Raw genomic sequence first — 23128 nt, 5'->3', positions numbered from 1 at the left:
CTTTTGTTTGATATAAAACGTTTTAGGTGAAATCAAAAGTAGTCAAATTGAGTAGCTTAACCATAATTGAGATGTCAACTCCCTCTTAAGAGGTAAAAAGTTCAATCTCCCACCAAGATTATTGTACTAAAAAATGATTAATTGTCTCTAATTAGGAATTCAAATTCTACTCTCTCTCTCTCAACCTATTATTCTTGCTTCCATGATGAAAATTTCAGTGGGGGCAATTGGAGGCAGCCAATGAAGAGTTATTCTCGATTACTTTCACTTTAAAAATTGAAACTTCGCATTTGTATGATCTCTAGATCTCTGGTTTGGTTACCAACTCAACTTTTCACCAATTCATTCTAAACAGGACGACAACAATAAACAACTTTTGTCGCTTTTAGACTACTTTCTTCCCACTCTTCACGAATTGGATTTGAAAATGTCTTCTTCCTTAATGCTATTGCTATCCCCTAATACCTTCTTCCAAGTCAACCGCAGAAACAATGACAGCACTGCCACATCCAATTTTCCAATGAACGCGCTTCTTCCTTTCTTTCATTGTAAATTTAGGACACAACAGACTTCTTCGTCTTTATGCTGCCAATTTTGACCTTCCCCAATATATAAACACTGTTTTTGAAGAAACCCCATCTGAAATTTTGCCCCAATTTCATCATGGGTTCCTCCCAATTCCAGTTCTTCATCGTTTCTCTGTTTTGCTTCTTCTCTTTCATTGTTTCTCAGCAGCCTTATACGGGATCGACCACTGCCGATTGTCCCGTCGCCCACAATTCAACTGGCAATTTGGGTTACTTTTGCAACACCCCCAATCGGAGTTGCCAGTCGTTCCTCACCTTCAGATCCCGCTCTCCATTTAACTCTGTTTCCTCCATTTCTACTCTGTTAGGTTCCGACCCGTTGGAGCTTTCTCGAGTAAACTCCGTCAACGCCTCCGCCACTTTCCCGCCGGAGAAATTGGTGCTTGTTCCAATCAGTTGTTCCTGTTCGGGTCAGTTTCTTCAATCAAATCTTTCTTTTACTACTCGGACTGGCGATACTTACTTTACCATTGCTAATGAAACACTGCAAGGTCTCTCGACTTGCCAAACTCTTATATCTCAGAATTCCAATATTAGTGTCACTAGTATAAAGGGTGGGGAAAGGATTCTTGTTCCTCTTAGATGTGCTTGTCTCACCAAGAATCAAACTGATATGGGTTTCAATTACCTGTTGAGTTACTTGGTTGTATTTGGTGATACTGTTTTACACATCGTTCAAAGATTTGAACCATTTGGTGCGGATAATGGGGCTACTCTTGAAGCCAACGAGCTTCAACTAGGTTCCACCATCTACCCTTTCACGACTCTTTTAATTCCCCTTAAAACCGAGCCGTCGAGCACTGGAATGATAGAGCCTACTTCGTCGCCGCCACCATCTCTGCCTGCTTCACCCCCTTCGGCCACTAAAAGAACATGGGTTTATGTCGTCGTCGCCATTGTAGGAGGAGTTATTTTAGTAGCTGTAATTGGGGCTGTAGTTTTCTTTGTTTGTGCAAGGAAAAGGAAGAAGAAAACTGAGCATACAACTACAGAAATTGATAGCTTTGAATCAACTGGGAAGCCATCAGAGAAAAAGTTGGATGGAGAATCTTCTTCTATCACTTTGGAGAGTATATCTAGCGCTGTTCAATCTGTCAAAGCTTACACTTTTAAAGAACTGCAGGATGCAACTGATAATTTCAGTTCAACCCATCTGATTAAAGGGTCTGTTTATCATGGCACAATCAATGGGGACTCTGCAGCTATTAAGAAGATGAATGGAGATGTGTCGAAGCAGATCAATTTACTGAACAAGACGAACCATTCGAATCTCATTCGCCTTTCAGGGGTCTGTTTCGAGGAAGGACATTGGTATCTTGTTTTTGAGTACGCTGCTAAAGGGCCCTTGAGTGACTGGATTGATTCAAATGGTAGTAGCAATGGTAGGATCTTAACTTGGACACAAAGAATACAGATTGCGGTAGATGTCGCAACAGGGCTAAACTATCTCCATAGCTTCACGAATCCACCTCATGTTCACAAGGATTTGAAGATGGATAACATACTTCTTGATGGTGATTTCAGAGGCAAGATCTCAAACTTCAGTCTGGCAAGATCAGCGGGATGGGAAGAAGGCGAGTTTACATTGACAAGGCACATTGTTGGAACAAGAGGTTACATGGCTCCAGAATATCTCGAAAATGGTTTGGTCTCTACAAAGCTTGATGTTTATTCATTTGGGATTTTGTTAATCGAATTGCTCACCGGGAAGGAGGTTTCGGAGTTGCACCGAAAGGAGAATTTGCAGTTGCCTGAACTTCTTGAGAAGGTGCTTGATGAAAAAGATGGGAAGGAATATTTAAGCCACCTGATGGATCCTTCATTAGAAGGTAACTTTCCCATCGAACTTGCTGTTCTCATGATGATTATCGTCAATCGATGCTTGAACAAGGATCCGTCTCAACGCCCATCCATGGATGAGATTGTTCAGTCCCTCTGTCGAATTTTGAGCAGTTCTTTATCTTGGGAATTGTCAAACACTTCTGTATGACACCTCCAAACTCATAATAGAGCTGATCAGAAATTCTGTTCTTGTCAAATTACAGCCATTCATTTTAAGTATAGGATCTTACTGTTTCCACATTGTAAATGATGTCTGATTTTTCTACCTCATTTTTGTAATGCGAAGCTGTAATAATGTTCATATCTATATACATCACATCTCAAGGAAAAGCAAAACACTTCTCTTCAATCTGTCTACATATAGCAAACCACACAAAATATTGAGTTGCCTCACCGACTTTCACATGGCATCATGTTAGCCTCCGTTGCTGCTGACTGAAGAATCCTTGTTCTTCATAGTGATATCCATGGCTGGATCTGCTACTTCTCAACTTGAGCCTTGGTCTTGAGACTGAAATAGAGCGCAGAGACTGCTAGAAGATATATGAATATTTCATCTGAGTTCTTGTTCTGAGTTATTTATATATAATGAAGCTAAAACTTTTAGGATTTTTTGTCTTTATCTGCTAATAGAGATTCCTCTTTCCCATTTCTCTTGTTGAAGCAGATGCCCATTTCATCACACAAGCTGCCAATAGCCCAAAAACTTTGACAATTCCCTTTTCGGCCATAAAATATTAAATTGAAGGTTTTACAAACTTATTCCTAGCTTTAGTTATTGGTTATGCATATTTAGTACCTACCAATTTTTTTTACAAAAATGATTAATCTCTGAATTTTGTAATGTGATTTCATATAGTGCCTTTTGTGTAATACAAGTAACAAAAGGATAAGCTGACCATGAAATATGCCTATTGAACAAATATTAGTTCATTTGTCATAACATAAATAGATAGATGGCTAGAAAGATGTGGATTACTAGACAAAATAAAGCATGTATAGAAGTATCAAACTCATTTAATACATCAAAAATCAAATCACAGAGAAAAAAGCAGAAATACTTCATATAATGAGTTGTAATAACGAGTTGTAAACTTTTCAAAACACTTGTACTTATAAGACTTTGAAAAGACAGAGTCAAAAGTTTGGAAGTACTTAGAAATTTCAACAATTGAAGAAAAGTATGGATAAACAAAAGAAAAGGTCAAAGTATTTTGATGATGATTAAAAACTTATCAAATAGAACGGATCAATTGCCATGATTATTCATTTTATTACATGTTTTCATTTTTTACCAACGTTGTACAAACAATTGTGTTTTTTCCTATGATATCAACTTTTAAACTGGGAAGGTCTGAGTGAGTTTGATGTGATCAAGAGTTTCCTTCAAACCATACTTGGAAACTGCCTGCTCTCCCACCCTGAACCCATCTCCATAGGCTGGTGAAGCATCCAGTTCGATTTGGCGTATGAAACATTCTCCAAGTTTTTTCTCTATTTCACTCAGTTTCCCTTGCTTGTTTGAACATGGTGGTTGCAGGGAAGAAGATGAACTAGTAGCAGCCATGGAAGCATCAGATCCCATATTGATTTTGGATTTCAGCCATATGTGAGCTAGGACTTGGCAGATACCTTCCTCAATTTCTGGTTTTAGATTGGGATAACCTTGAAGCCTTAGCCAAGCATGCATCATCTCATGTGCTAGAATGGATCCTGTCAACAACCTGGGTAAAAGGAAATGTGTGTATATTTACATGTGAAAACTAAGTTGCAAACCAATCGTGTGCACTTTCAAAATAGACGAGGGCTTATACTATTGTGAAGACATGTAAAGGTTTTCATTGTCCTAACAAGTAGTATCAAAGCTATGCCCTATACTTAACTCATGTAGATGAAATCCTTGGCTGCTGAACAAAAAGTGACAAACCTTTGGCGACTTAGTTATGTAATATTTGGATGGTTGAAGGAGAGTATATGGATCTTTGCTTAAAGAGAAGGATCAATAAAATGTGCAAAGAAAAAGAGTGGTTAGCAGTTGCCACTTACTATATCCCACAATATGTTTTAAGGTTGATGACACATGATACAAAAAGAGAAGTTAATCATATAAGTATAAGCTCTCAATATGTATGAAAGTGAATGACTATATCAAAGAATACTCAATGGTCTTTTGTTTGAGGAGAAGATGGTAAGAGATACAAATATAATTAGACAGATTTCAGTCTAGAAGTAAATAATATCGTACTATCATGAAGATACGTTAAAGTTTATTGTCCTAACAAACTATGACTACCCGAAAACTTAAACGTAATAAGTTCTTATGTGTTCTGAACAAATATGGTACCTGGGAAGGCCATATAGAATGAGTATAGCAGTAACTTCACAGTTACGAACAAGTCTGCGGGGCTGTGTGAGTATGTCAAGGATTGAATGTCTCCCAATATGTTTCCTCATATGAATCTACTAGCAATGATCATGATCAAATCAATTCAATTCAGTCAAATTCGAAAACAATTATTCTAATAAAACACTCTTATACGTTATTGAGGTTGAATCGAGATAAAGAGATTGAAATTCTAACAATGGGAATGGTTTGCTCTTCTGACAAGCAGAGCCCACGAGTTTCGGATAAATGGTAATGTCCCTGATCCAAAAAAATGAATCCCAAATTGGTAAGACAAAAAGGGTAACATTCAATGAAGAACCAAAAGAACAGCCTCAATGTCACTCACATTCTTTTCCCCTTCCATGGCATTGTTCAACGCTTCCCTTTCGACCAGCCCCAACGGAATTGTTTGGTTCAGTTTCATGTGTAAACTTGCAAAGAATTCTTGTATCTCATGGAAAAGAGGTTGGCACTCATTGGTGTCCATAATCTTGAAGCTGAAACACTCTGGACACAAGCTTCTGCCATCTTTGAGTAAAATGTAATTGATTCCTTTTGGCTGCATGAAGGAGTAAGCTCACATCTGTGAATGTGGGACAGAGAGAAAGAAGAAGAGAGAGAGGATTACCTGTAATCTTTCACAGCTAACACAACTGGAAGTTCCATCATCTTCATGGGAAGGGCAGTATTTTTGTGCCCAAAAAGGATGCTCGCTAAATTCAACCACTCCATTAATATATGGGATCTAACAGCAACAACACAAGGAAAAAGAAAAGGCAGATGATGATGGTAAGGAAAATATTGAAATTAGGAACATTTTGCTATGATATTGTCGACTTTGGGTGTAAGCCTACATAGTTTTGTGTTTTTAATCACTATGCTTTAGTGACTTGTACTAATGGATTTTTTTTCTCTTTTTTTTTTCCCAGTAGGAAACTGACTTCATTGAGAAGAAATGAAATAAATACAATGACATACAAAAAAAGAAAAAAAGAGAAAAAAAAAAACCACCAGGAAGAACCAAGAAAGCATGCAAGAGCTCGAAACTAACTACAAAAGGGGGACTACAATCCAACCAAATCAAACCAAGGCCATAATTACAAAAGAGCCTATTAACAGATATTCACTAGGAGGTGCTAAACCTCGCTTCATTATAAACCTCCTTACTCGATCTTTCCACTAGAATTCTGTTATTTCTTTCAATCCATATACCCCAAAGAACAGCTAAAAGTTTAGTATGCTATAACACTTTGTTTTTCTCACGAAAAGACAAAAACAGGAGCACTTCTTCAATCATAAAGAAGCAATCTCTCTTCCACGCCAAATGTAAGCCAAACGAGCTCAACCACCTAATGGAGTCGTTCTTACTTGTACATCTAGACCAACTAACTTTTAACTGATATGGTACTAGGTTTGATATTTTGATAATTCATTCAATATCATAAAAATCACAAGCATTCAAGATTTGAAATTACTTACAAAGTTGTTGCATACATAGCATTTAGGATGTCTATCCCTAGGACAAGATGTGTGATAAGGTCGATTTTCAGACATGTATAACTGTCATGAAGCATCAGACAGAATCATCAAATATAAGGATATATAATACTTAGGATTCCATAAATTCAACAAAGTCCAAGATTTCTTCCCTCCTTTAAAGCTACCTCATCATCTTTGATTAGCTGTTTGCAAGTAAGGCATAAGAGACATTCTATATGCCAAACAATACCATTCCAACAGAAAACATGTTCGTGTATGCTTATCTCGGTGTTGCATCCAGCACAGAGAATCCTACACAAATTTGCTGTATGTTAAAAGAAAAAAGGACCAAAATTAAGTGGTCGAGTTAAAGACGTTTGCATTGAAGTACTAATTAAAATGAAGTTTGAACATGTGAATCATTGATAAAATGAATATAGAGAGAATGGAGTTTGCAATAGTTCAAACTCAAGAAACAGATGTCCCGGAATCAAGAAAGGTTAAATATGACAAGGGGAAAGTTTTACTTCGACATAGCGGCCGAAAAAGGTCGAGAGGAAGAAGCATGTGCACTGCCATTTGTAAGAGAAGACTCCATGACTAAGCTTAGTTGCATTGCATTGGCAAGCTGCTCATCTTCTTCAATTTGGGCTGTGATGGCTTCCATCTTGTGTTTCTCTAAAATGATAATATTTTTCATTAAGAACTTGAACAAACTCAATTATATGCAACAAAACTTGAATCTTTAACATGAACTCTTACCAATGATACGTTGCTTTACAACTTCCATTTCTGAGAGTGATAATGCCTTAGCATAATCAAATTCCTCTTGATCATATATGCCATCCTGCAGTTTAATTCATCCAATAGAACAAAACATACCACCATTTTACTTTCAAAAAGTGCCTTTCTTTGGTTGCATTGATGTAAATCAGAAATGTGAACAAGACTCGTGACCAAAACCGACTTTTTAAATCAAGAAAATTTCAATAAATCATCTCTCAAAAACACAATTTTTCAAGTAGTTTTATTTACCACAAAAAGAGACAGATCATACAAATAAACGAGTTTATCTTTTGTATCTTAGAAAGATGATTTTAAGGAATTTGCTAAGCAATGACTTTTAGAAGAAATGAAAGAAGAAAGTATATAGAAAGTGTTTGAATTTTACAGTTGAATGGAGAAGCATGGGCAAAAGTGAGATATGCTCATTTCCATTTCTGCCATTATTACTTCTTAAGGTCCTATCAATATTGGTTGTCCACTCCATAGTGTACAAATGAAATCAACCTGCAACAATTCACTATTTTATTCATACTTTAAGGAGGAAAAAAAGTTTACAGTAAAATCACCAGATTAAGGATCTAATTGCAATTTGAAGTTCAGCATTTAAAATAGGAAGCAAACAAGTTTCATCTACTTTTTGTATCTAGTTACTTTACAAATACAAAACAATGACCTTCAAACATATTTAAACACAAATCAAATCACAATCTATTATGTTTAATGCCCTAATTGCTCTCTTAACACTCTCAATATTTCAATATCTTCATTGTTCTCTTAAATTAGTCAAAACAAAATTCATCGTTCACTAGAAGTTGATACACAACAAAATGAATATCCACTGAGTTTCTTTCTAATATTTTCTCTTCAAACTACTGCAAGAGATTCTAAATTGATCAAAATTTCATATAAACTAGATTACCCCAACTTGTTTCATTTTTCTTCTCTTCAGTTTCAACCCATATAAAGAACAAACTTTCCCAAAGAACCATTGTAAAACAGGAAAAAAAATGGAAAAAGGGAAGTGATGCTTTTGCTGATTTTCTACTTACCCATAAAACTTCAATTTGAAATTCATCTTAAAAGAAAGATCTTTATAAGAAAAAATCATACCTTGTTTGCTTGAAATGAAGATTGAGATCCTAAGAAGAAGAGATGATGTTTAAAAGAAGTTGATTTCAGTCAGAAATGGAATAGGACAGAGTGTAGAGAGAGAGAGAGGGGAAATGTTGATAAGTTTATTTACAAAAATGAGATTCATAAAGAAGTGAAGTACATGCAGGTCTGTCCAGAATGCCACGGATCAAAAAGGAAATTAGAAAACTGAACTATGAAAATTATTGACTAATAAATTTGAAATACTCTTATGGTTTATCTCTCGTATATCTAACCGTATAAAACTATGGGCATTTTTCAAAAAGGAGATAGGTAGAGACCAAGAATAATAATTTCCCTTTTTTATGGAGAGTAACTGTGTTCATAGAATAAGAGGCATTTTGAAAAGCAGGTGGGGTATGAAAACTACTTGACTATTTGTATTTTTATATCTTCTTCTTTTCTTCTTTTCAAAAGGGAAAAAAGGAGGAAATTTGTTTTTAAAAGATCTCCAATTATGAGATTCCAAAAGTTGAGTTGTCAATGTGATTTGGTATGCCAAAGGGCAATCTCACTTACTATGATGAAGGTTCCTGGATGATGCCTAAAGATAAATATATGATTTTGTTCTTTTCCACAACTTCATTTGTTGTGTGTCTAAAATCTCTTCAACCAAAATGTGATGAAGTGATAGAATTTGCACTCTAAACAACCTAAGGAATAAAACTTCACCAACAACTCCAAAAAATTTAGTCAGCGTTTGGGACACCGATTTGAAATAGGTTGAGTGACCCATCTTTTGATGCGTGTGTCAAAGAAATGAGGATAAGGATTATTTTAACCCTTCATTTTACTATAGTAGTACTATCTATAACTCAATGATTAAAATAACTAACACTCCCTCCCTTCATTGTTTACAATGACTCTATTGTCAACAATCACCTTTGACGACTAACTCTAACAACCACCTCCGACATTTATTAATATCAGTATCATTTTACTTATATATACACATCGTGAGTATATGGATGGATGGAGAATTTGGTAATTGTATATTTTTTTTAGTTTATTAATACTTTTGTTTGCATATGACCCCCACAATTATTTTATATTTGTTTAGATATTGTTTACTAGTTGTCATTCTTTACAAGGATTGGGGTAGTTGGGAAAATGGAAAAATCTTAGATGATTTTTTTTTTTCACAAGAAATCTAACCGTTGAACGAGAAATTTTGGACCAATCATAAATTACCACATCATTCATTAAATTAATGACGAAATTCCAAATCATCAAATTTGGGACCAACTAGGAGGTGACATGTGTCCCAAATTGAAGTTGAAGACAACTTTTAATGACGCCACGTAGTTTTATCATGACCGTCAGATAAGATTAATTTGACCCAATTTGATATTATTATTTGGGTTAAAAGTCCAATTGAGCCCAAAAATAAGCTTAATTTAACCCAAATGTCAAATAAGGCCCAAATCCAATTAGTTAGGCCCAAGGGGCCAGGTCTATAGACCAACCAAGCCTAAGCCCATGAAGCCCACTTGAGAACTCTACTTTCTTCATTTGTGGGAATCAGCAACTCTACACTTTACAGAGCTTATAGGAAATTCTCTACAATCAGAAGACTCCATGACATCTAAAGCTAACCACGCTTAAAGACTGAAGTCCTTTGGAGATACAAGCATTCTGAAGACTAAAGTCCTTTGAAGATACAAGCATTCTGACCATGCTTGAAGACCAAAGTTCTTTGGAAATACAAGCATCCTGAAAACTGAAGTCCTTTGAAGATACAAGCATTCTAAAGACTAAAGTCTTTTGAATATATAAGCATTCTAACCACGCTTGAAGACTAAAGTCCTTTGAAGATACAAGCATTCTTCCAAGACTCGAAGCTCAAGAACATTCACATGCCCCGCATCAAGCATACACATTCAATCGAGAGAGGATCAGAAGAACAAGTACTAGAGATCGAACCACATAGCATCAAATCAACATCAACTTCAACACCAACTCAAGTTTAACTCCACGAAACAAGTTTCTTCGGAAGCCTCGTGCGAGCACTGATCATCCAAGAAGATCGACAATCCTAAAGGCCGATCGTTCAAGAAGATCAACAAGCCCAAAGGTCAACCATCCAAGAAGATCAACAAGCTCAAAGGCCAATCATCCAAGAAGACCAAAAAGCCCAAAGGCCGATCATCCAAGAAGACCAACAAGTCCAAAGGCCAATCCTCCAAGAAGATCAACAAGCCCAAAGGTCGATCATCCAAGAAGATCAACAAGTCCAAAGACCGATCATCCAAGAAGATCAACAAACCCAAAGGTTGATCCTCCAAGAAGATCAACAAGCCCAAAAGTTGATCATCTAAGAAGGTCAACCAGCCCAAAGGTCGATCATCTACGAAGATCAACCAGTTTAAATATTAAAGTTTATTTTAAACTCGTCAAAGAATTATTATTTTTGAGATTGTACTCACTTTCCACAAAATTAATGCAAGTACAAAGTTCAAGTTCCACGAAATAAATTTCTCTTGAAATCTCGTGTGAACAAATTGGCATGCCCAATGGGACCTCTCTACCTTTCATCTCTCTCTCATCATCCAAGTCAACAAATTGACCAATGGCACCAAAGGAAGCCACATCCAAAGCTACCATCACAAGTGACGCTTACACGAGACCTGTCACTCGTAGCCATTCAAAAGAGATCATGTAGGAACAATAATAAGGTTTTGTCCTCACAAAGAAAATCTGGGAACAGCTGATGAAATCTCCTAAAGGCGGGATCATCATCAGAGAAAATCCCTTATTCGACAACTATACTTCTGCTATTGACCCATCAGATAAAGAATCACACTTTGATGTAGTGTTTGTCATGATCGCAAACGTGATGGCTGAGTCGACTATGGCGGAAATGAATAGAAAGATAAATCTCCTAATGAAAGCTATAGAAGAGAGAGATCATGAAATCGCTGCTTTAATAGATCAAATACAGGCTCGAGAAATTTCTGAGTCGAGTCAATCTCCAGCTATAAAAGCCAATGACAAAGGAAAGATTGTCTTGCAAGAGGACCAACCACAACAATTTACCTCCGTCGCCACCCTGTCAGTTCAACAGCTGTAGGATATGATTACAAACTCCATAAGGGCTCAATATGGAGGATCATCACAATCTTCCTTCATGTACTTCAAGTCGTATACCAAGAGAATCGACAACCTGAGAATGCCAGTTGGGTATCAACCTCTGAAGTTCTAGCAGTTCAATGAAAAGGGCAATCTAAAACAACATGTTGCTCACTTCATTGAAATCTGTGAAAATGCAGAAACCAAAGGAGACCAGCTAGTCAAGCAGTTCATCCGTACCTTGAAAGGAAACGCTTTCGATTGGTATACTGATCTAGAGCCGAAAGCGATTGACAGTTGGAAACAGTTGGAAAGAGAGTTCCTCAACTACTTCTACAACACAAGGCGCACCGTTAGCATGATGGAGCTGACGAATACAAAATAGCGAAAGGGAGAGCCGGTCATCGACTACATCAACCGATGGAGAGCTCTAAGTATGGATTGTAAAGATAGACTCATTGAATTATCTGCAGTGGAGATGTGCACCCAAGGCATGCACTGGAAACTTCTCTACATTTTGCAAGGGATAAAACCTCATACATTTGAGGAGTTGGTAACACGCGCTCATGATATGGAGCTGAGCATTGCCAACAGGGGAACTAAAGATTTCCTAGTCCCTAAAGAGAGAAAGGATAAGGAAGAAATTAAGGGCACGAAAGAGATCATCAGTAGTGCCACAAAAGAGTCTATGGACATTCGTATGACCCCGCTGAAATTTTCCTCCAAAGGAAAACAAAAAAAAATTGATGGAAGGCACATGAGGGCGAGAAATGTCGTCCAACTCTTAAAGAAAGACAGGAGAAAGTTTATCCATTCCCTAACTCTGATGTTGCTGACATGTTGGAGCAATTATTAGAGAAACAACTTATTCATCTGCCAAAATGCAAGTGACCGGAACAAGCAGGAAAAGTAGATGATCCTAACTACTGCAAGTATCATTTGAGTCGTTAATCACCTAGGAAAGGTACTTCGTGCTAAAGGAGCTGATTCTAAAGTTGGCTCGTGAAAAGAAGATTGAGCTAGATTTAGATGAAATAGCTCAGACAAATCACGCTACAGTAGCGACAACTTCAAGTGTTCCAACACTGTCTGTGTCCCATGATCAAAGAGAAAGCATGATCCAATTGGAAACCTTCGAGTCTATAGTTGTTCGATTCCAACAAGAGATTCAGACGACAAACTTCCAGAAGAAAGATGAGTCTGTTGAAGATAACGACAAAGGGTGGATCCTCGTGACACATCGAAAGAGAAGACAACCAAATTCTACCCAAAAAGAGTCGTGCTCCTATTGAAGCTATAGAAAAAGGAACTAGACTCATAAAAAGAAAGGCAAAAAAAGGGCATGGAAGCCTAAGTCTGCTAAGGAAGAAGATAAGGTCTTCCCTCAACTTTGACGACCGGTAACTTTAGCAGAATTTCTCCCAAGAAGCTTTCTTGATAATCATCAAAAAGAAGTATCATAAGTTATTGCATGTCATGCTATCAATATAGCGGAAGTCGACAACAATCATATAACTGTTAAAGAAGTCAACAACTCAAAAGAAATGAAGCAAAGAGTTTCTATCTTCGATCGTATCAAGCCTTCAACTACTCGATCTTCGGTTTTCCAAAGATTGAGTATAGCCGCAGTAAAAGAAGAAAGCCAATGTCCAACGTTTACTTCCACTTGAACGTCAGCCTTCAAAAGTTTAAGTATCTCCACATCAAGGAAAGATCAACCTTCAACATCTACTTTGATCGTCTCAAGACGACAAGTGATCAACATAAAGAAAGGATGAAAATATTAAAGGCAACATCATTTTATGGAGAAAAAAATGACGAAAAGATTCACAGTCGTGTTTCTTCACGCATGAAGAGGAATTGTCTGTTGATATAAATACAGAAGATCCCTTGATGGTGAAGCCAAAACTCATCATATTACCAAATCCTACAAATGAAAAGGATGATCAAAGCTATGATGAAATAAGAGCTTCTAGAGTTTAAATATAGAAGCTCTTATCGCAAGAGCCTAAACTGCATGGTGCTCTTAGCCCGCATGAGCTTAAAAGGTGAATAGCCTAAAAAAAATATTTTCATTGAACTACGTTATGACTTGATCCCTGTCATTGTAAATGGTACGTAGCCAGCTTAAAAGAAACTTCAAGTTAATTCCAGCAAACAAAAAACTTTTGAACTAGGTCATGACTTGATCCCTTTCTTCAAAGGTACGTAGGAAACCTAAAGAAATTTAAGTTCAGTCCATAAAAAAAGAGTACCATAAATCACCCTATGTAGGGTGCTACACGATAGATTGAAGATGTTCATCCTTGTTAGGGGCAACACAACAAATTGAAGATGTTCATCCCTTTAAGGTGCTACACAGTAAATTAAAAGCACACACTTGGAATGGTGTTTCGCTTCCTCTTCGAAGTCAAGTTCGGAGGTTTCACCACTTCCTCTTTGAAGTCAAATTTGGATATTACGTTTCTCCCTCTTCGAAGCTCAAGTTTGGTACGACTTCCCTACTTCCCCTAAAAAAATATTATTCCCTACAGCTTCGCTTCTTCTCTAAAAGTTGTTGCAGTTCTGCCTCCTCTACAAAGATGTTGGCGTTGCTGTTTCTTCATCTCCAAGTTCGAGGATCAGACTGCTGCTTTGATGGTTGCACCGCTGTTTCTCCATCTCCGAATTTGATGGTCGGACTATTGCTTCCCCGTCTCCAAGTTCGAAGGTTGCACTATTGCTTCTACAACTCTAACTTTGATGGTTGCATTGATGCCTCTACATCTCCAAATTCGATGTTTGCACTGTTGCTTCTCCGTCTCCAAGTTCAAGGGTTGGATTGCATGCCCTTCCATTTTCAAGTTCAGAGGCTTCGTTGATGCTCCTCCATCTTCAAGTTCAGAGGCTCCATCGATGCTTCTCCATCTTCAAGTTCAGAGGTTTCATCGATGCACCATCTTCATGCTCAAGTTTGGAGGCTTTACAATGTCATCTTCATGCTCAAAGTCGCAAAGTCAAGCCTACTGCCAAAGATTCATTGGTGCTTTAACAAACTTAATTGCAAAGGATTCGACAATGCTTCATCAAACTTAATTACAGATGATTCGTCGATGCTTCGTCAAGCTCAAATACGGAGGATTCACCGATATTTCAAACTTGAATGCGAAAGATCGGCTGATGCTTTGTCAAGTCAAGTGCAGAAGATTGGCCGATACTTTTTCAAGCTCAGATGCCGATGATTCATCGATATTTCATCAAACTCAATATGGAGCATTCATCGATGTTTCGTCAAACTCAAATGCGGAGAATTTGCTGATGCTTTGTCAAAATCAAGCGTGAAGTTCTCGTCGATGCTTCTCCATCTTCAAATTAAGAGGCTCTGTCGATGCTTCTCCATCTTCAAGTTCCAGATCTGCGTACAGGGTTCGCTTCCATCTTTAATGTTAAGATCGGTGTGTATGGCTCCACTTCCATCTTTAAGTTTAAGATCGGTGTGCATGGCTCTGCTTCCATCTTCAAGTTTTAGGTCGATGTCTCTAGCTCCACTCCATCTTCAAGTTTAAGGTCGGTGTGCATGGCTTCGCTCCATCCTCAAGTTCATGGTCGATGTGTATGGCTCAACTCCATCTTCAATGTCTCCTTTTACAAAGTCCTGAGGCGGCTTCACTTCATCTCCAAAGTCGTAGCGTGGCTTCACTTTATCTCCAAACTGATGGCGCAGTTTCGCTTTATCCCCAAAGTCTGGCGTGACTCACTTCATCTCCAAATTCTGGCATTAGCAGGGCTCGCTTCATCCCCAAAGTATGGCGTGGCTCACTTCATCTCCAAAGTATGGCATGGCTCACTTCATCTCCAAAGTATGGAGTGGCTCACTTCATCTCCAAAGTATGGCAAGTATGGTGTGGCTCGTTTCATCTCTCAAAGTATGGCGTGGCTCACTTCATCTCTCAAAGTATGGCGTGGCTCATTTCATCTCTCAAAGTATGGCGTGGCTCATTTTATCTCTCAAAGTATGGTATGGCTCGCTTCATCTATGGTGTGGCTCGCTTCGTCTCTCAAAGTATGGCGTGCGGCTTCGCTTCATCTTCACAACTCGAAGCGGCTTCGCTTCATCTTCACAACTCGAAGCCGCTTCGCTTCATCTTCACAACTCAAGTGTGGTTTCGCTTCATCTTCACAACTCAAGTGTGGCTTCACTTCATCTTCACAATTCAAGTGCGACTTCACTCAAGTTTGGTGTACTCCACCTCCCCAAAATTCAAGTGCGACTTCACTTCATCACCAAAATTCAAGTGCAACTCCGCTCAAGTTCGGTGCACTCCACCTCTAAAGTCTGATGTAATTGGTTTCGATTCATCCTCACAATAGCTCATCCTCATGCTTTGTTCGATGTTGTCACCTCATTTACTTCACCACCCTAATAGTTTAACAGTAAAAAAAAAAGAAAAAAAAAGAAAAAAAGTAAGGGCAAGTTGTTAGAAAAATGGTGAATTAAAAAAATTAAACATAAAAAAGGAGAGGGCAAAATTGCAAAAAGAAAAAATGTTAAATTCAATTCATTGTCTAAATTTGACTTGTTTTTAAAAGAGAAGAAACAAAAAGTGGAAACAAAACATTAAAAAAAAAGGGTAAAAAAAAAGAAGAAGAAAAAGAAACAAAACAAAAGACAAAAAGAAACAAAAAACAAAAATAAAAGAAAAATAAAAGGGAAAAGATAAAAAACACATTTGGAAAAAAAAAAAGTAAAAGTGGAAAAGAAGAAAATAAAAGAAAAAGAATGGGAAAAAAAGAAAAGAAAAAAGTAAAAGAGAAGAAGAAAAAAACGAAAGAAAAGTGAAAAAAAATGAAAAATAATTTATTAAAAAAAAAAAAAGAAAAGAGTAATATGAACAAAAAAATGTGAAACAATAACAACAAAAAAAAAATCGAAAGAAAAAAAGTGTAGAAAGAAAATTCCAAATAAGAAAATGACGTTGCAAACAATGGTGGTAAAAGAATTTGTAGGAAAAAATGTTGAAAGCAAAGGAAAACAAGGAAGAAGAAAGAAAGATTAAAAAAAGAAAAAGAGTTTTTCATAAAGTGATGAAATTAAAAAAGAAACAAAAAAAAAAAAAAAAATACTTTGTTCTCTTCCTCTCTCACACATCATCTCAGCACCATGAGAAACTGGCGGTAAAAAAAAATTCTAGTAGAAGCAAAAGTCGATGTCGTCGATGACCGCACATCAAGTGTAACGTAATGCTGATGGGTCCCGAAGGAGATGATCAACCATAAAAGCCTTAAAAGAAGGTAAGAAAAAAGAAAGGTTGAAAGCATGCAGAAGAAATTAGAAAAGAAAAAACAGAAAAAAAAAAAAAAAAAAAAAAAAAAAAAAAAAAGAGAAGATCAGTCACGAGAGAATGCTTTGTTTCCGTCGACTCGGTGAAGCAAAACAACAAGCATAAAAAAATAAAAAAGCTAAAGAAATAATGAAAAGCTCTCGAAGAAGTTTTCAGATGCAATGGAGTTGATTCACTCAATGTGAATTCTATGAGGTTTCTAAGTTCAATTTATAGATGAATAATCAAAAGTGGTTAAGATTTAAAAGTCAATTTGGAGAAGAAGTTCATATTTTAGATTGGACTAAACACATAGCATTAATAATAATAATAATAATAATAATAATAATAATAATAGTTTAGGCCAAAATAAGATTCAATTCCTTATTTATCCAAATCTCAAGTTCAAAGTCTTAGATTAGCCAAGCTTCAAATCAAAATTAGTTTAAGATTGTAATTCTATCCAATTCAAATTTTGATTTCAATTTCGGTTAAAATTCAAATTTTGGCATATTCCAAATTATATTTCTAGTTCTAGTTCTTATCCTTGATCCAAATCAAATTGTGGGTAAGATCTAAAACTTCTCTCAAATTAAAATTTGGTCATATTCCATATTTTATTCAAAGTCAAATTGTAAGATTAGATTGTGGATAAAATCTCAAATTTGTGCATATTCCAAATTTTATATTAAACTCATCCAAATTTAGGATCTTATCCTTGTTTCCAAATCAAATTGTGGAAAGATCTAAAATTCATCCCAAACTAAAATTTGGTCATATTCCAAATTCAAGTGGTCCAAATTTGAGTTTTTATCTTCAATCAAAATAAATTGTGGATAAGAAAAGAAACTCATGGATCTTTTATTAAAATTCGGGCATATCCCAAATTTTATTCCAAATCCAAATCAAATTGGAGTAAAATCTCAAATTAAAATTTGGTCATATTCCAAAATTTATCTCAAATTCGAGTTAAACTTATGTACTAAATTCATAGTTTGACTAACACGTCAATTGATGTCAAATTCAAGAGCACATATATTTGGATTGATTCCAACTTTATATTTTTCGAGGTTCATCCACCCATAAATGTGCATAAATCTCGAAAGGAGCATTTGTTGAACGAGAAATTTTGGACCAATAACAAATTGGCACATCATTCATTAAATTAATGACGAAATTTCAAATCATCAAATTTGGGACTAGGAGGTGACATGGGTCCCATATTGAAGTTGAAGACAAATTTTGATGACGTCACGTGGTTTTATCATGACCGTATTTTACCCAATTTGATATTATTATTTGGGTTAAAAGTTCAATTGAGCCCAAAAATAGGCTTAATTTGACCCAATAAGGCCCAAAGGCCCAACTGGGCCCAGAGGGCTAGGTCCATGGACCTATCAAGCCTGAGTCCATAAAGCTCACCTGAAAACTCTATAAATAGAAAGACTTTCCTCATTTGTGGGGATCAACAATTCTACGCTCTAGAGAGCTTAGAAGGAATTTTCTACAATTAGAAGATTCCTGAAGTCCTTTGAAGATACAAACATTTTGAAGATACAAACATTATAAAGACTGAAGTCTTTTGAAGATACAAGCATTCTGACCACGCTTGATGACCGAAATCCTATGAAGATACAAGCATTCTTCCAAGACTCAAAGCTCAAGAGCATTCATATGCCCATTTTCTATACATCAAGCGTACACATTCAACCAAGATAGAATCAAAGGATCAAGTACTAGAGATCGAACCACATCGCATCAAATCAACATCAACTTCAACACCAACTCAAGTTCAACTCCACGAAACAAGTTTCTCTGGAAGTCTCGTGCGAGTACCAATCATCCAATAAGATCGACAAGCCCAAAGGTCGATCATTTAAGAAGATTAACAAGCCCAAAGGCCAATCATCAAAGAAGGTCAACAAGCCCAAAGGCTGATCCTCCAAGAAGATCAACAAGCATCCAAGAAGGCCAACAAGTCCAAAGGCCGATCAAGATCAACAAGCTCAAAGGTCAATCCTCCAAGAAGATCAACAAACTCAAAGGTCGATCTTCCAAGAAGATCAACAAGCTCAAAGGTCGATCCTAAGATCAATAAGCCCAAAGGTTGATTCTCAAGCCCAACGGCCAATCATCTAAGAAGATCATCAAGCCAAAAGTCGATCATCTAAGAAGGTCAACAAACCCAAAGGTTGATCATCCATGAAGATCAACCAGTTTAAATATTAAAGTTTATTTTGAACTCGTCAAAGAATTATTATATTAGAGATTGTACTCACTTTCCACAAAATTAATATAAGTACAAAGTTCAAATTCTACGAAATAAATTTCTCTTGAAATCTCGTGTGAACACTGACAAATCATCTAAAATGTAAATTTAGGCATTAGTAACATTGTTTATGGTATTTCTGAAATGATATTATTTAAAAGTAGCTATTTTTGTTTTCTGTCCTATAGAAAATTGCACTTATGAAAATTATAGAAAAATAGTAAATTTTAAAGTTTCATTTAGAAAATAGCAAAAAGGTTTCAAGGTTATAAAAATAGAAAATAGAATCTATATAATAAAAAATACTAATTAGTAAATGACAAGACCATCCTAAAAACGATCAAATTAAGTATAAATGAGAATGTAAAGATACTTAAAAACAACTCAAATACCACAAATACACTCTACCTAAACTTTCTAGAACCACAAATACATTATATCTAATATTCTAGAAGCAAAAAAATAAAAATCACTCAATATGGTCCTTAATGCTTCTGACTGCCAATAGAATGTGTATATGCAGGCCACACTCCCTTGAATATAAATGGACACCTTTTCTTTTTCTTGTTTTAGTGGTTCTTCTTCATTTGAAACAGTTGATTCATATGTTTTTGTCTTAGCAGATGAAACAACATATTTAGATGCAGCAGATGGAGATGCGCCTTATTCTTATCCTCTTTCTTTGCGACGACCAGACAATGGAGGTTATTAGAAACTTATGGATGTCCACCACGATGAACTTCCACCAAGATGAGAAAGAGCAAAGTTGATTGTACCAGTTAAGTTGTTGTTGACAAGTGAGTATAGATGATGTGACTATTGAAAATATGATTGTGTTTGACACCACACCTAGGGAGTTAAATCATCTTCATTCTTGTGATCAGTTTACCCATAGGATCAAGTCAACTTTAAACACTATTAATCCCAGAATCTCATTGTTGAAAACGATGTTAAAAGTATAAACAAAAGCAAGAAACATGTATGCGAGCGACCATGGTTGGCAACCTGGCGAGGGTGGTGATCAAAAGCTAGCCAAGACGATGGAATTTAAGAAAGAGTTGTTGAACCAACATTCGCAGACATGAGATTGAGAAGGGAAAAAAATCAAATTATATTTATATTTATATATACAGGCACATGTGTTTCAAATATTTAATTTCATTTATATGTTTTTTTTTGTAAGTACAACAAGTCATTTTATGTATTTCTATATAAAAATTTGAAAACATCAAAAATAGGGGAAAAACTTCAAATTAATTTGATAACAATATGCGTAAAATAATGAAAAGAAAAATTAGACACAATTGAAGTAACAAACATTTAAACAAATTGAAAGTTAGTTAGATAAAATCAAATGAGATATTAAAAGATATATTCGAATATAAATTTCAGAAAAAAATTTACAATTAATTGTATTCATAATTCAATTTTTATTTAAGCTACAATAATTATATTGTATTTGTAACTAGCCTTTTGTATACCTATCTTAATACAATTTAAAAAAATTGGATTGCTACATTTTATTAAAGAAAAAAATACAAATTCTTAATCAAAGTAAGATTATTGTGTATATCAAATTAAAATGAGTAACATTATTATTACTAATTAATAATAATTTATAAAAAATAAAAATAAAAAAGGAGGTTAAGGAGATTTCATTTTATTGTAAAAAAATTCATTCAACTAAGTTCTTTTGCAAAAACAAAAAAAAAATGAAGGATCGGTTGAATTTCAAGTAGTCAACCACAAAACCTACGAATCCATAAGAGAAAAACAACAAGAAGCCTAACTTGTTGTAGAGGCATAGCAAAAGTTACAAGATTGCAAAAGTGAATAATTATTTATTTGTCAAAAAGACAGATCAATGGTATAATAATATAATAATATGATAATGAATAGAACGTGGTTAAAAAAATACAAAAAATGATAAAATTCGAATGAAATATACAATTTGTTAGATGATAACATGTATAAAGTAATGAGTAAAATCTTAATTGGAAGCAAATATATTAATCTGAAATTAAAATAATAAAAAATTAATAAGATAATGTAAAATCCAAAGAGCTAGTATAAATTAAAATCGAAATTGTAATATACGAATTAGAGATTGATTCATTCGGTACATTTTCGAAAAGTAGTTATATCAAATCAAATCTAATATTCAACAACCAATTCAAAATTCAAATTGGACAAAAAAATCTATCTTTTTTATTTCTTGAATCTATTAAGTTAGAATCTCATAGTCGACTCTTGCCATTTACACTATGTTTCTAATAAGAATTGATATACGGTATAATAATTATACCATAGTCGAAAATGTTGTTGTCCGACTATATCAGGAATAACTTTGAAATTATAAAAGTATGCGTCATGTGAGGCGTACGTGTTTTGTCAAAATTCTTATTATTTCCAATTTTGGACAAAAATCAAAAGGATCCCTGAATTTTGTCATTTCCTTCGATTTCTCAAAATTAAAATTATACAATGTTATATGGGTTGGGCGGTTCACAAAACCTAAATGTATTGGGTCAAACAAAAAGCCCAATTGGATTTCTGAGTTCAAAAAAGCCCAATTACAGTATCAAAGTTTGGGGAATTTGCATTTATACCTATTTGCTAGTTGTGTTATCAAACATGCCCTTCCCATACAACTTAATTCAAAAATACCCTTAAATAAATAAAAGAGTAAAACATTCAAATTGTTATTTGCTAACTCACCCTCCAAATTAAACTACTACTACTACTGAAATCCAAATCCAATTTTCAAAATAAACCCCTTCAACTCTCTAATTTTTTTTTTTTTTTAAACAACTTTTATATGACTCTGGTACTAACGGCATTTATTTTTCTCACTTCCAACCTACATTCAACAACAAATTATCTTCTGTAATCAATGTCAAACAATTCACACTTCTCATATCTTCATTTTTTTCTATAGGTTTGACTATTTTTATTCAACAATTACCAAAGTGAGAATAAAACTATTGATCGCTAAAATGATAATTGATATCTTATCTACTGAGTTCTCATATATATATATATATATATTCAAAATTAAATATTAAAACCTCTTGTTTTTACAACAAACATTTTCTAAAATGTGATAAAAGTATTTACCAAAATACATTAAGATGTCTACACAATTAAATATATTTCATTAGTTTCAAAGATGGACATTATATACGAAGTACGAACATCTATAAATAAAAAACTATGACCGTCTTGGGTAAAAAAAAAGATGGAAAAAAACTAGTTGGGGAAAATTTTGAAAAAGTACTTACAAAATGGACCATATTCTTAAACTTTTTTCAATGTTATATTTGAACTTCTAATCAGTTATTCGTGTTTTTTAATACATATTTATATTGTCGAATAATATTAGAGAAAATTCCATTTTTTCCACAATTGTTTCTTAATACAACTGATGAGAAGCATATGTCAATATTGGTTGAGATCATTTGTTTTTTGGTTTTTTTGTTTTTTTGTTTTTTCTGAAAAAGAGATCATATCTAAGTACAATTTAATTTTGATAATTATACACGATTTTGAGTTAAAAGTTTCATTCAAATGTTTGAGGTAATTATAAGAAATCAAATGGTAGTAACTCGTATTAATTCCAAAATAATTCAACTTTATGATTATTCATTTATCTACATATAACTTGTGCTTACTTGTTACGAATTTTGAGTTTCATATTTCTATTAAACATATATATTTATTAACCATAACTTATTGAATCTTTCATTTGGACTCCTAATAAATTTAAAAGTTGTTTTTGCTACTCAATTTAGAACTTCGAATCGAATGACGTGTTGCAACAGTAATCTATTACCTTTCGAGTAAAATATCACTTTAAAAATATATCAATATCAATAAAAAAGTATATATCAATTATCACTAAATTATATTCATGATAAAAATGGATGATCTGTTTCTTTCTTAAATCTCATTTCCGAAACGTTTATTTTGAATATATTTCATAAAGACAAAATTCAAAAGTTTATTTATTCAGAAGGGGAAAAAAGGCATTGGTTAGGACAGACTGTCACCTCTCAGTTAGAGACACGTGGCATGAAGAAAAGAAGTGCCAATCCATTTGGACCACGGTTCCCACGTGGACATGGCCCACATAGTGCCGGCAATGCCACGTGGAAGATGTATGTGGATCTAGTGAGGACCACATCATCTCAAGGGAAATAAGTAGCGGTCGTTTTCGACGTGGGCCCACATTTAAAAGGCCAGCCAGGCCCAACTTTCA

The 23128-nt window shown here is 35.0% G+C and overlaps 2 protein-coding genes across 4 annotated transcripts; one reads left to right on the top strand and one right to left on the bottom strand.

Moving 5' to 3' along the window:
• Positions 1 to 233: 233 nt before the first annotated feature.
• LYK4 (protein kinase family protein / peptidoglycan-binding LysM domain-containing protein) lies at positions 234 to 2778 on the top strand. Its single transcript, XM_039027443.2, has one exon. The coding sequence runs from the start codon at positions 664 to 666 to the stop codon at positions 2575 to 2577; it is 1914 nt and encodes a 637-aa protein (XP_038883371.2). The 5' UTR covers positions 234 to 663; the 3' UTR covers positions 2578 to 2778.
• Positions 2779 to 3641: 863 nt separating this feature from the next.
• Positions 3642 to 8539, bottom strand: LOC120074354 (protein DA1-related 1-like). Of its 3 annotated transcripts, none has more exons than XM_039027444.2 (11): positions 8191 to 8539; positions 7466 to 7584; positions 7057 to 7141; positions 6822 to 6972; positions 6480 to 6606; positions 6295 to 6375; positions 5444 to 5560; positions 5162 to 5374; positions 5011 to 5073; positions 4774 to 4889; positions 3642 to 4153 (listed from the first exon to the last, which is right to left on the bottom strand). In XM_039027444.2, exons 2-11 carry the CDS (start codon positions 7562 to 7564, stop codon positions 3769 to 3771), a joined length of 1437 nt encoding a protein of 478 aa, XP_038883372.2. In that variant the 5' UTR covers positions 7565 to 7584; positions 8191 to 8539; the 3' UTR covers positions 3642 to 3768. The 3 variants fall into 3 exon arrangements, with proteins under 3 accessions (XP_038883372.2, XP_038883376.2, XP_038883375.2); XM_039027448.2 differs by having other exon boundaries at positions 6480 to 6619; positions 8191 to 8507; XM_039027447.2 differs by lacking the exon at positions 6295 to 6375 and having other exon boundaries at positions 8191 to 8507.
• Between the last annotated feature and the right edge of the window lie 14589 nt (positions 8540 to 23128).

This window comes from Benincasa hispida, chromosome 3 (assembly GCF_027475165.1).
Source record: "Benincasa hispida cultivar pf3 chromosome 3, pf3_genome.v1.1, whole genome shotgun sequence".
Lineage (NCBI taxonomy): Eukaryota > Viridiplantae > Streptophyta > Magnoliopsida > Cucurbitales > Cucurbitaceae > Benincasa > Benincasa hispida.
Note: the sequence above shows the minus strand (reverse complement) of the source record. Positions and strands in the feature narration are given on the sequence as shown.